The 11,578-nt window shown below is 37.8% G+C and overlaps 2 protein-coding genes across 7 annotated transcripts; both read right to left on the minus strand.

Moving 5' to 3' along the window:
* Nucleotides 1-222: 222 nt before the first annotated feature.
* Nucleotides 223-5,395, minus strand: LOC122031944 (pentatricopeptide repeat-containing protein At2g16880-like). Of its 6 annotated transcripts, XR_006125899.1 has the most exons (5): nucleotides 3,024-5,395; nucleotides 2,890-2,926; nucleotides 1,913-2,050; nucleotides 571-756; nucleotides 223-486 (listed from the first exon to the last, which is right to left on the minus strand). XR_006125899.1 is itself a non-coding variant. In XM_042591178.1 (2 exons), exon 1 carries the CDS (start codon nucleotides 5,374-5,376, stop codon nucleotides 2,938-2,940), a length of 2,439 nt encoding a protein of 812 aa, XP_042447112.1. In that variant the 5' UTR covers nucleotides 5,377-5,395; the 3' UTR covers nucleotides 1,946-2,050; nucleotides 2,890-2,937. The 6 variants fall into 6 exon arrangements, 1 of the variants encoding a protein (XP_042447112.1); XR_006125902.1 differs by lacking the exon at nucleotides 1,913-2,050 and having other exon boundaries at nucleotides 2,786-2,926; XR_006125900.1 differs by having other exon boundaries at nucleotides 2,786-5,394.
* Nucleotides 5,396-5,723: 328 nt separating this feature from the next.
* Nucleotides 5,724-9,102, minus strand: LOC122032440. The gene is made up of 3 exons (XM_042591729.1): nucleotides 8,804-9,102; nucleotides 7,219-7,813; nucleotides 5,724-6,765 (listed from the first exon to the last, which is right to left on the minus strand). Exons 2-3 carry the CDS (start codon nucleotides 7,762-7,764, stop codon nucleotides 5,911-5,913), a joined length of 1,401 nt encoding a protein of 466 aa, XP_042447663.1. The 5' UTR covers nucleotides 7,765-7,813; nucleotides 8,804-9,102; the 3' UTR covers nucleotides 5,724-5,910.
* Nucleotides 9,103-11,578: the final 2,476 nt, after the last annotated feature.

The following is an 11,578-nucleotide window of genomic DNA, read 5'->3' on the forward strand; positions in this document are numbered from 1 at the left end:
ATTACATATTTAAAAAGCATGGAAAATCTATTATCCATTATTAAGGTAACTTATTTAATAAGTATTCTTTGCAAATTTAATAAACTTTTAGCCCTTCCTATCAATTTTTTACGATGAGGCAGGAGGGCGCAGGATCAGGGTTATCTCCTTTGTTGCAATCAAAGGCCAAAAGTTCGGACATTCTCGCTAATTATTTTTCTGCAACTTGCTTAGCAAGACTCATTTGCAAGCTCGAATTGAATTTAATTACAGGGAAGACAATAATATAAAACATCCCATATCTTAGCAGAAGCTGTTATAAGCTTTAGAAGATATTGATGCAGCATCACATAAACTAGTTCTCTTACCAACGATGTTTCCTGTGTGACGAAAAAAGGTTGCCAATACCATTATCTCAAGAAGCCGATGACTCAACTGCGATAGGGTAATTGGTGCTTAATCTTGGAGACAGTTGAGATTCTTTCTGAGAAGAGTTTTGATGAAATTCTGCAAGAAACATACTTGAGCATAAATAAGTTTGAACATAGAATAGAAAACAATGGAGTGGAATCAAGTTACGATTGAGTTCACCAGTGACCACGATAGATAGACGACGAGAACAAATGTATTCCATAGGCATGGGCAGTAGATAAGAGCAAAAATAAATGAAAGCAACGAGTTTCTTCCGTGGCGAATAAGCATTCTTTCGTGCCAATTCACTTGGTCTCGAGGTCTCCAGGGGGAACCAACTAGAAACATACCTTCTTGATCAAAGGGCTGTTAGAACAACAGTAGAAACTAGTTAGCATCTTCAAAATATGTTACTGAGCTCGTTCTTCTTGATGCTGAAAGTACTAAGAGCTACATCTTATCAAGTATTGCATATTATTTGAAAATGGACAAGTATCATTAAGGACAGGTAAATATTTCCAAAGCATTTGTAAATAGAATCAACAGTATACTGTTCTTTAATAGTTTTTTAAACTATTAGCCTATTAGATGCAATAATTGGCAAAACTGAGCCTTTGAAGAAATGGTATCCATCCCCTGAGGAAACCATGGTTTATTGAACCAATCAATCCAAGGAAGAATGCAAGGAGCTACATAATAGATTCACCAGAAACAGAAAAATGGAACCACAAAACATAATAGCTAAAGATTAATGTATATTATAAATCAAAAGGAACTTGATAAAATGAAATTGTTCTGGTGACAGATTATTCAATTCACTATCTGATAGACAATGCGTGGGTGGAGTTCAAAGTTCTCAGTTAATTTAAACATGTGACAATAAGAAGGTAAAATATAAGGCACTTAGAGATAAAGCTTAGAGAGAATTGGCCTAAGTTTGTTACTTAATACATAAACTGAATTTGCAGCTTCTTTCTTGAAGAATTCTAGCAATTTTTTTTTATCAGTTATTAGAGACGATCCCATGAACACCAGAACCAGGTTGCAAGAAAAGACGACTGACGTCTCCATTTAATATCTTACTTGCAACATTTCTATCTAGCTTGTGCATTTCTCTTAACCATCAATAGCAAACATTTAAGCCCATAGGTAGACATGTACTTCAAACCTTGAAATCCTTATGCCAAAATGTTTAAGAGGATTACGACTTTTTAAGCTGTGAGCATGCCAAGTCAATAACGATCCAAGTAAACATTTTCTGCTTCATCATAAACATGATTTTGGCATGTATGATGAAATTATGAGAGGCTGTTGACTCAATGCTTGAATAGTGTACTTAAGAAATACCTAGCATTTGGCGGTATCATTCAAGTTATTTGGTAGTCATCACACAGCGAAATGTTTCAATTTGGATAGTTTTCATGAAACATTTCCTGTTTCATCGTAAACATGATTTTGTCACCCTCTCATACATGATTGTAGCAAAAAAAAAAAACAAAAAAACAAAAGTGATTACACTTACCCCATGCGCTCCTCACAGCCCGTCCCCAGTTTATGTGAAGAGAGGTAAATCAAGAAGTTAGCTTATGGCTACCGCAAAGTAGCTAGGGAGTGGGAGGAGTTTTTTCCCCGAGGACCTGCACCCACCGTGAATTGATCCCTGCCCCATTATAAGTATGAGAGATTGTTTGATTTACAAGGACTCATGTAGTTTGAAAAATGCATGTCATTCACATAAAATAGATTTAAAATGATTGAATCTGAATGACACAACCAAAATGTATGCCTATGAGACAAATAAAGGTTTAAAGGCTTTTTTTTTACAAAAGTAGATCAAGTATCATATTTATTGCCTTTTTCAAGGAAGAAATCAACATTCAACAAAGTGTCATAAAACTAGATTACAGTATTGCACATAGCATCAAATTAGAAGTGCCATGGTAGACTCAAACTTGACCTAATAAAAATAAGTGAAAACTTAAAATATTAGACAAAAATCTTATTTCTCCACAACCATCTTCACATAGTTGTCAGAAATATAGAGTTACAGTTGTAGGCACATCACTATCTGATTACAATAACAGTGTCTAACTTCTCCTTAATGAAAATTTGTCAGGATCAATTTTAGTTACAATTATTTAGAAACATGAGGATATAAATTACATAAAATCATATTACACGTAATGTAATTGAATTTGAAGTTCCATGGTAATCAAGGACAATAGTGGAACGACGAAAAGAATAATTATGACATGGAACAATCAGATAAACAAACATTATCTTTGAAAGAAATGCAATTTGTGAAGTTAAAACAAGAGAAGTATTGAAATAGAAACTTATTTTGAAGATGGACAGCTCTGCATTAAAATTTTTATGCAAATGTGGTTTCCCGTACCTCAACCTGTTGAACCAGATGGTGTTTTCTCATACTGAATGAAGTGTTCAATCAAGTTATAAGCCAGTTGAAATTGATACAATACATGAGATTTCTGCTATCACCTTTCTACAGCAGCAAACACCAGGGAGAAGAATATAGCTGAAAAAGTTTTATCCAGGACCTTTGGTTATTCTCTTCTGACGGTTAATAAGTCCATCCATCAAAGTAATATAAATTGAACTATTAACAGGAACACCTTTCTTCACCATTTCTTCTAGCACAAGCTTAGCTTCTTTGAGCTGCCTACTATTGCATAGCTCATTAATGCGTTCAGAGTAGGCAGAAGAGCTATTATCTTGTGTTTCCACCTTTGAAGAATCAGACAACCCCCCTTGTTCCTTGTTTGTCCCTGATAAAGTTTGGGCTTCTGATAACCATGGGAGAGTCCACTGCTCAGGCAACTTTCCCATTTCAACCATCTTTGACAGCAAGCTCTGTGCTTCTTCTGATCTTCCTGCCTCAGATAGTGCACATAGAACTGCATTATAAGAGTAGGCATCAGACTTAAGACCCTTATACTCCATGTCTACAAGTAGTTCCATTGCATCATCAACTTTAGCCTCCTTGCAGAGTCCTTTTATTAAAGTATTATATGCAATTACATCCACCTCCTTCCCTTTTGAAGTCCATGACTTGAACAAATTAAGAGCCTTATCAACCTTACCATCATTACACAAACCATTCATAAGTATGTTACATGTAACTACATTTGGTCTGAATGATTTCTCCACCATCTTATTATGAAACTGGAAGGCTTGCTCCAAATCACCCTCTCTACAGAATCCATGAATTATAGTATTGTATGTAGTCTCATCTGGCACCAGCCCCCTCTCCATAAGCTCATTCAATTTCTTAATTGTCTCTGCTGTCCTGCCTAACCTGCACAATCCACTGATAACAGAATTATATGTTGCCACTTGGGGCAAAATCTTTTTCTCATTCATCTCATCCCATAATTTCATAGCCTCATCAGGATTCTCATCCTTAAAAAAGGCATTGATAACGGTACCATAGCTAACTTCATCAGGCATAAAACCCCGCTTCGGTGGGCTTCGAAGCACTTCGCATGCTTCATCAAACCTCTTCATTTTACAGAGATTGTGAAGAACAGTATTTAGTGTGAAGGTGTCCATCTTCAGACCTCTTTCAACCATTTCACTCATCAGCTCAAAAGCTTTCCCCACTTCTCCTGCTTTGCAATAACAACTAATCATAGTATTATAGGTGATGGGATCTGGTAACACTCCCTCCTCCTCCATCTTTCTCAGTGATTCAACAGCTTCCCCCATCTTCCCCTCCCTGCACAATCCTTTGACAATAATGTTGTGCGTGACCAAGCTTGGTTTCACACCTTTTGCCCTCATCTCTTCGAAAACACGGAATGCGTCGGAGCTCCTGCTACATTGGAAGCATCCATTGATAAGCGTATTATAGGTGACCACGTCAGGGGGTGTGTGAAGTCTCTCCATCTCATCTTTCAAACGGAAGGCTTCGTCAATGCGGGCATCACAGCACAGTCCGGCAACAAGCATGTTATATGTCCAAATGTCTGGCGGGAAATTCGACTCCGTCATTGTTTCAAAGACCTTGGTAGCCTCCTTCAGCCACCCCAGGCGACAGTAGGCAGCAATTATGGTGTTATACGTGGACCGATTAGGGGGGACGTCCTTCGTTTTCATTTCAGTTAGCAGATCTCGTGCTTCCTTCAACATGCTCCTCTTGCAATAGCCGTCGAGGATGGTGTTATAGGTGATGGTGTCTGGGTGCACTCCAAACCCGACCATTCTGGACAGGAGGGCGACTGCGTCACTAAATTGGGCACGGGAGCAAAAGCCGTGTATGAGGATGTTGAAGGTGTTGATACTGGGGGAGACGCCAAGAGAAACCATCTCATGGAAGAGAGAAAATGGGACGGACGGTGAGGTGTTGGGGGAGTGTACGAGGGCGGAGAGAAGGGTATTGGAGGTGAATAGGGAGGGACGGAGGCGGTGACGACGCATGACCTGGAAAAGCTGAGTGGCGAGGTGAGGCTGGCGGAGTTGAGCATAGGAGGCCACGGCGGTGTCAAGTACGGATTTTGGCATCTTCGGGCAGCCACGGAGGAGTTGAAGGTGGAGGAGACGGTGGCGGTCAAGGCGGATGAAGGAGAAAAGCAGCGACTTGACATCGCTGAACCTGTTAAACCGTACGAGGAAAGGAAGGAGGGCAATAAGCGAAGGAAGAAGCTTCTTGGCGGCGTTGGGATTGTCGGAGGGAAAGGAAAAGCGACCATGGATGAGTTGATAGAAGGAGAGGAGGGGAGCGGGGGAGGAGGAGGAGGGGGAGGAGGCCACAGTTGAAAGAATGGAGGCGGCGAGAGGCGGAGAGAGACGAGGCAGGAAAGGGGCGAGAGACTCCTCGAGGGGAGGAGCGGAGGGTGACTGGGAGGCGAGGAGGACGGAGGCGACGCTCTCGACTAGGTCCCCGGAGGCGGTACCCTCCGGCGAGGGGGGCATCGTAGGAGGATTAGAATGAGCAGTTCGGGAGTGGCGGTGGCGGTGGCGCAGCATCTCGACGTCCAGTAGGTTAATACGAAGGAACAAGGAAGATTGTAGGTGGGCCGCCCATTATTGGGCCGGAAATAGAACTAATCGCACTCTAATCCTCAAATACTTGATTTTTTTGCTTTGCTCCTAAACTTTACGCGATTCACTAAACACCCCTCAAAAATAAAATGAATGTCGTGATTCAGAATTCAAGGTTTAATAAGTTTTATAAACCTTATTTTGAGCTTGTTGGCATAGTTGCATTGAGTGTAAATGGCTAATGAAACACTCTAAATCTCACCTTTTTCATCATCTGGAATTGAAACCGACAATTACAATGCACATTTGAAATCTAAAAACTCACAAAGAGATAAACATATATGAATGTGTAACAATATTTCAGCAGCATTACGATGAGCTTTCAATCTTTGATCGAGCTACAAAAGTAAAGTACACTCTCCTTGATCAAAATAAATGTAAAAAAAAAATGCACTTATAGTTAAGATACACTTCTGTACACACTAGCAATACCGATGAATGAAGTATTCGAGGATCGAATCATCTTTCCTCAGCTCTCCAACCTTCCGGCAATCGCCATCTTTGGTGCCAATATATTGACACCCTTGGCCAATGGGGAAATCCAAAACTGTAATCTAGTGGTTCATCCGGCAATCCTCCAATAGTTAAAGGCAGCCATACATACCTTGAATCTCTAAGCTCGGAAGGGTTCCATCGATCTGCCATAAAAATGAATATACCGGACAAACCTTGCAATGGTACAACAAAGGTGCTTTGCGCAAAAAATGTTGTCGACCTTAGGATTCTGTTTCCCCCGGTGCAAGGATTTCCCATGGTCTCCCAGGGACCCATGATTGACTCAGCTGCGTGTGCTAGTGCCTCATTTGGAGCCCAACCCGTACAACCGGAAGTGATCATATAGTAGATCCCTTGGTGCTTGAACAATGCAGGAGCCTCTCGATGCCGTCCAACCAAAATTCGCTTCATGAATCCAGACACATTCAGGTAGTCATCTGTTAATGGACCAACATGGAGCTCACTGTTGTCGTTGGAAGAATAGATGATGTAAGCCTCTCCATTGTCATCCTTGAAGATTGTCATATCCCTACTTTCACAGCCTTGCGGATGCATGCTATACAGAAATGTAAATGGTCCAGTAGCAGAGTCACTGACAGCCACCCCAACTGAGGCTTTAGTGTAATTGGCATCGTCAATATGCATCCACATGACATACTTATCAGTTTTATCATTGTAGATCACTTTAGGGCGCTCGAGGACATTGGACTTGTGGAGATCATGGGACACATTAGTTTCTTCTCCTGGTAGAACAATCCCCTCGTTGGTCCATGTCCACAAGTCTTTGGAGGAATAGCAGTTGACTCCAATAATATCTACCTGGAGAGAAGCATATAGGTGATAAGTCCATCTTTCTAAAGAGCTAACAGAAGGAAATTTTAGAATTTAGAGAAAAAACACACCGTACAATTGGAAGAATAGCTAAGAGCTATAAAATTATATTCAATTTCCATAGAATGAAGAAAAACACATGAAAAAAGGAATATGGAATATGGTACGCAACTCATCATCTCTCCCGAGTTTGAGGAATGTGGTAGTAATATTTGGACTCTTGAAAAACACAGAGATAAATAGTGACATGAAGAGAGGCCGAATGATCGCCAAATGTTAAACAAACAATAATAAAAAACTAACAAGGTGAATTTAGTATTGCTGAAGATATTAGGAGTCCTATGCAATCAAAAAGTAAATGAAACTTTCAAAGCAGGCAAAGAGGATAATTTCAATTCAAATTACAACATAAAGAAGTATAAGCAAAATAATTAGACTGACCCGTGCAGCTGAGCTCTCATGAGCATGATAAGTCGGGCCATCTTTGTTCTCTCCGTACCAGTAATACGTCTCTGTATTATCATCATATAGAATTCCTCCACCATGGGCTTGAATTGGATTGCCATCTGTATCAAGCCACAGTTGTCCCGGATAGAAATGCATGCTATCATTCCCTTCCTTAATTGGACTTATTGCAGTCTTTTTGTTAGGGAAGAAAAAGGCATGCACTTGAGAAGAATCATCAAGGAATTCCTGAATTATTGAAGTCGGTTTTCTTGGTCCTTTTCTCTTGATAGCACGAGGAGATCGCCGGTCTTTTGCAGGAGTAAAATGAAATTCTTCCTCTTCTTCCACTTTTTCCAATTTTCTAGTGTCAACAAGATGATTTGAATACACAATGTCTTGTTTGTCATTTTGGTGTATATAGGCATAGAAATATACAATAAGAACAAATCCTGTCAAGCTCCAAATAGCTAAATGCAGACATTTGCTTCCTGTATTGCAATGGAAAGCCGATGATTTCCGGTGTTTGTTTCTGATCCTCATTCTTCTTTTATCTACCTCCAACACAATGCTGCAGTGCTAGATACTAAACCTATACAGATCCAGAGGACAACCAATCAAATTTACATCAAAGTAGTCCTACATTTTCCTGACACTTCCAATCCAAGATTTAATCAAAACAAAGTCTCTGTGAACATAAAGAACCAAATCAATGATAAAAAACTGAAGAGGCGTAAATTGCTAAGTATAAGATGGACTACTGATTTTCACAGTTGCACGCATGTATTCCAATTTGAACAAATCATAGTCAGAAGTCAGTCCACTTGTTAAAATTCCATTATTTTGATTTAGACTAAATCAATATAGCCATCAAGTTTAATATTCTAGAGTGCTTTTATGACTAATCTTGTCACCACAACTACTGTCATTCAATAAACTATAGTCTTGTCTTTGAAATGTCAATTGCCGTGATGAAAGGTCATTTAATAGTCAGACTACCAGAAACCTTGATGGCTATATTGATTTAGACCTTTCATCACGGCAATTGACATTTCAAAGAATCAGACTATAGTTTATTGTATGACAGTAGTTGTGGTGACAACATTAGTCATAAAAGCACTCTAGAATATTAAACTTGCAGAGAATAGAACAGCTGGGCTAATTATGGCTATAATTGCTGCAGATTATAAACTTCATATGCACCATATAATCAATTCATCATGAAAAGTACAAGTTGCTAATGTCAAAATTTTTGCATATTTGACATTTCAAAATCCAATTTATGAATATATCGTTCTAGAACTTAAAATCTTGCATAAGTGTGTTTATCTCAATTAAAATGGTAACTTAAACCATTTACTCTAATCAGTTTGCCCTCATCTTCAAAAAAAAAAAAAACATTTCTGCCAAAAACAAAGACAGCTGATCGATCAAAAGGCCATCAGTCTTCCTTCAAAAAGAAGTTTCAGAAATACGTCTCCCTCCTCCCAACAAAACAAGCAGATCTAAAGCGGTAAACACGACGAAGGTCATGGAAATAGCTTGCCCCAGATTAAGAAAAAGGAAATTAGGAATTAGTTACCTGAGAAGATCCCGAGCATGACGGCTGATCTCGAAGCGTCCGGCATGGTCATACAAACACCGCCTCGCAGCAACCTATATCTCCCCAATTTCCTCTTATCTCTTCTAATCGATCTGCAACAGAAAGAGCGCCTTCGGATGCCCACACGGCACCGTGGCTTCAAACCCTCGTTGCTTGCACCTTATGGCATGTGGGAGAGACGAGGTGGGTGACGACGATTAGATTGAGAACTAAAGCGATCGGCCTTTAGATCTATGCCTCCCCGGTGATTTCTTTCACTGCAGTAAAATAAGCTGGGCTTCCATCTTTCACTGCGGTGAAACAGCTGAATTTACTGAAAATAAAAGAAATTTATTTTTTATTAAAAAAGATAACAAATAGCATCAAATTATTAAACTGTTTTAGTCAGAATATGAATTTTTGTCACTTGTCAGTATGAAAAAGGTAAACTGTTTAAAGGCAGAGCTCTCAAGAACGGTGATAGATGTTTTATGTATCTGTACTTAGGATAGTGCCTGATCCATTTAAGGAAGTGAATCTTACTTCTTAGCAACATATCCAGCAAACAAAAAAAAGATAATGGCCATAAACATAATGAGGAAAAAAGAAGCAAAAGAAACCAAAGTATTCACCTTTTTTTTATCAACTTTTTCATGAATAATTAGTTAGTTGGTGTTTTTTTTCTCAAGTTTGTCCTTCCTCTTAAAGGGAAAAAATAAAAAAGAGTAATTTTTTATATTAAAATGATCAAATATATATATTTTTTAAAAGTTGTGTTACAATTTTCATAACTATTATAATATAACTAATTGTAGCAGCTAGTTATAATAATTGTGTAATAATTATAATCTAGTAATTGTTATAATATAATATGATAGTAGTTACAAACTGTTATAATATGATATTAATCAATGTTAATTAGAGATAAAATGATAGTTATGAACTGTAGTTGCTATCCTATGGTATAATTATTAGTGAGTAGTATGCATGTTATAGTAATTATGAACTATAACTACGACAAGAGCAGGGATTAAGGTGTCGTTTCGTGCCGGGCGGCACGGACGGTTTTTACCGTTTCGTCGCTCGACCGAAATCTGCACCCGACACTCAGTGATTTCGACGCGTGATAGACGCGGGCGTGGAGCTGTGCTTTCGGCGCGTGATACACATGTTGATGCACGCCAGCACAAGCAACACTTGCGATCGATAAATCGCGTGATAGAAGGAATTGATTTGATTTCTTCTGTCGCACGCAAAACCCTATAAAATGTACCAACGAGAGATCGATTAGCAGCAGCGAGGTGAGGCGAGGCGAGGTGAGGAAAGCAGCAGCGAAGCGAGGCGAGGCGAGCACCAGGAAGGCGAGCAGCGGCAGAGGTACGATTTCCCCTATTCGTCCAGTCGCTTATGCATCGCAGGGGTCCGGCGGCGCCGAAGGAGTCGCGCGGACGCCTCCGCCGCCACCGGACCCCTGCGATCCGCCGCTCGGCAGTGGCGTGATCGCTCCCCGCGGCGTGATCGCGGTGCGTGCGTGCGTTTTAAGAAAATAAATTATAATTTAGATTTATAACAATTCCTAATATAGGCGTGATATTTCAAACAGGCTTTTATAAATCCTAATTAAAATTTTTCAATAAAAATTAAAATATATAAAAAATATATTTAAAAATCTAAATTTTAATTAATATTCTGAAAAATTAATTTTTTATGTTTTAAATTGTATTTAAAATTTTTTTTAAAAATTATAATAAATCTGTTTAAAATTTTAAAAAAATTATAAAAATTCAGATATATATTATAATATTTTTTATTTAAAATTTAATTTAATTTTTTTAAAAAAATAATAAAAATTCATATTTATCATTTATATTCTAATATTCTAAAAAATAAAAATTCTAAAAAAAACTAATAAATTAAATTTATATTTTGATATTTTTATTATTTTATATTTTTAAAATAATAATTAATTAATTAATTAATATAATTATTATATATCAAGTAACATCTTTATGTTAATTTATATATTTATTATAGATAATATTTTTTTATCTTAGAATTAATTTAAAATTTGTATCCATAAATATTAACTTTTGTACTTTGTAATATGTTTAGAAATATTACAAGTTTTTTATTTTAAAAATCTTGATAAAGGTATATTGTCATGTTTATGATTCCTAATAAAACACTTATAATTTTATGCAATTTTGATCATTCTAAATTTAGAAAGGTGAATTAATATTTTTAGGAGATTGTTTTAAATTTTAAAAAGTGGCTTTTTATAATTTATATATTTAATTTGTAAATTTACAATGATAAATATATTCTTAACGTTATAAAATGATGATCATTACCTGAAAATGTGTATTATTCTTAATTTTTTTTATAATGCATAGGCAATGGCACCCAAACAACAATCTCATGATCCAGCTTGGAGACACGCACATCGATTAGAAAATCGATTTCATTGGCAATGTTTGCATTGCGATATGATTGGGTGCGGCGATGGGGTCACACGCCTAAAACAACATCTTGCTGGTGGATATCCGGATGTTTCTAATTGTCCAAAAGTTTCTCAAGAAGTTCGTCGTGCAATGAAAGAGGAACTTGATGGCAAAAAGACATTAAAGTATAAACAACAACGAGAACGTGAACTTGTTGATAGTCGAAGCTCTAAAGAACCAATCTATGATGAAATGGAAGGTCGTGGTGAAGTTCCAAATGACGAAGACTTTTTAGCAGCTCTCAATGCCTCTCGAACTCAATATGACTATGAGC

This window comes from Zingiber officinale, chromosome 11A (genome assembly GCF_018446385.1).
Source record: "Zingiber officinale cultivar Zhangliang chromosome 11A, Zo_v1.1, whole genome shotgun sequence".
In the NCBI taxonomy this organism is placed as follows: domain Eukaryota; kingdom Viridiplantae; phylum Streptophyta; class Magnoliopsida; order Zingiberales; family Zingiberaceae; genus Zingiber; species Zingiber officinale.

Excerpts from the sequence above, each read along its gene's own strand:
- LOC122031944 (XM_042591178.1), bottom strand. The coding sequence starts at position 5,376 with ATGCTGCGCCACCGCCACCGCCACTCCCGAACTGCTCATTCTAATCCT.
- LOC122032440 (XM_042591729.1), bottom strand. The coding sequence starts at position 7,764 with ATGAGGATCAGAAACAAACACCGGAAATCATCGGCTTTCCATTGCAAT. Across the intron at positions 6,766-7,218 it reads ATGAGAGCTCAGCTGCACGG|GTAGATATTATTGGAGTCAA; the intron begins GTCAGTCTAATT and ends GCTTCTCTCCAG.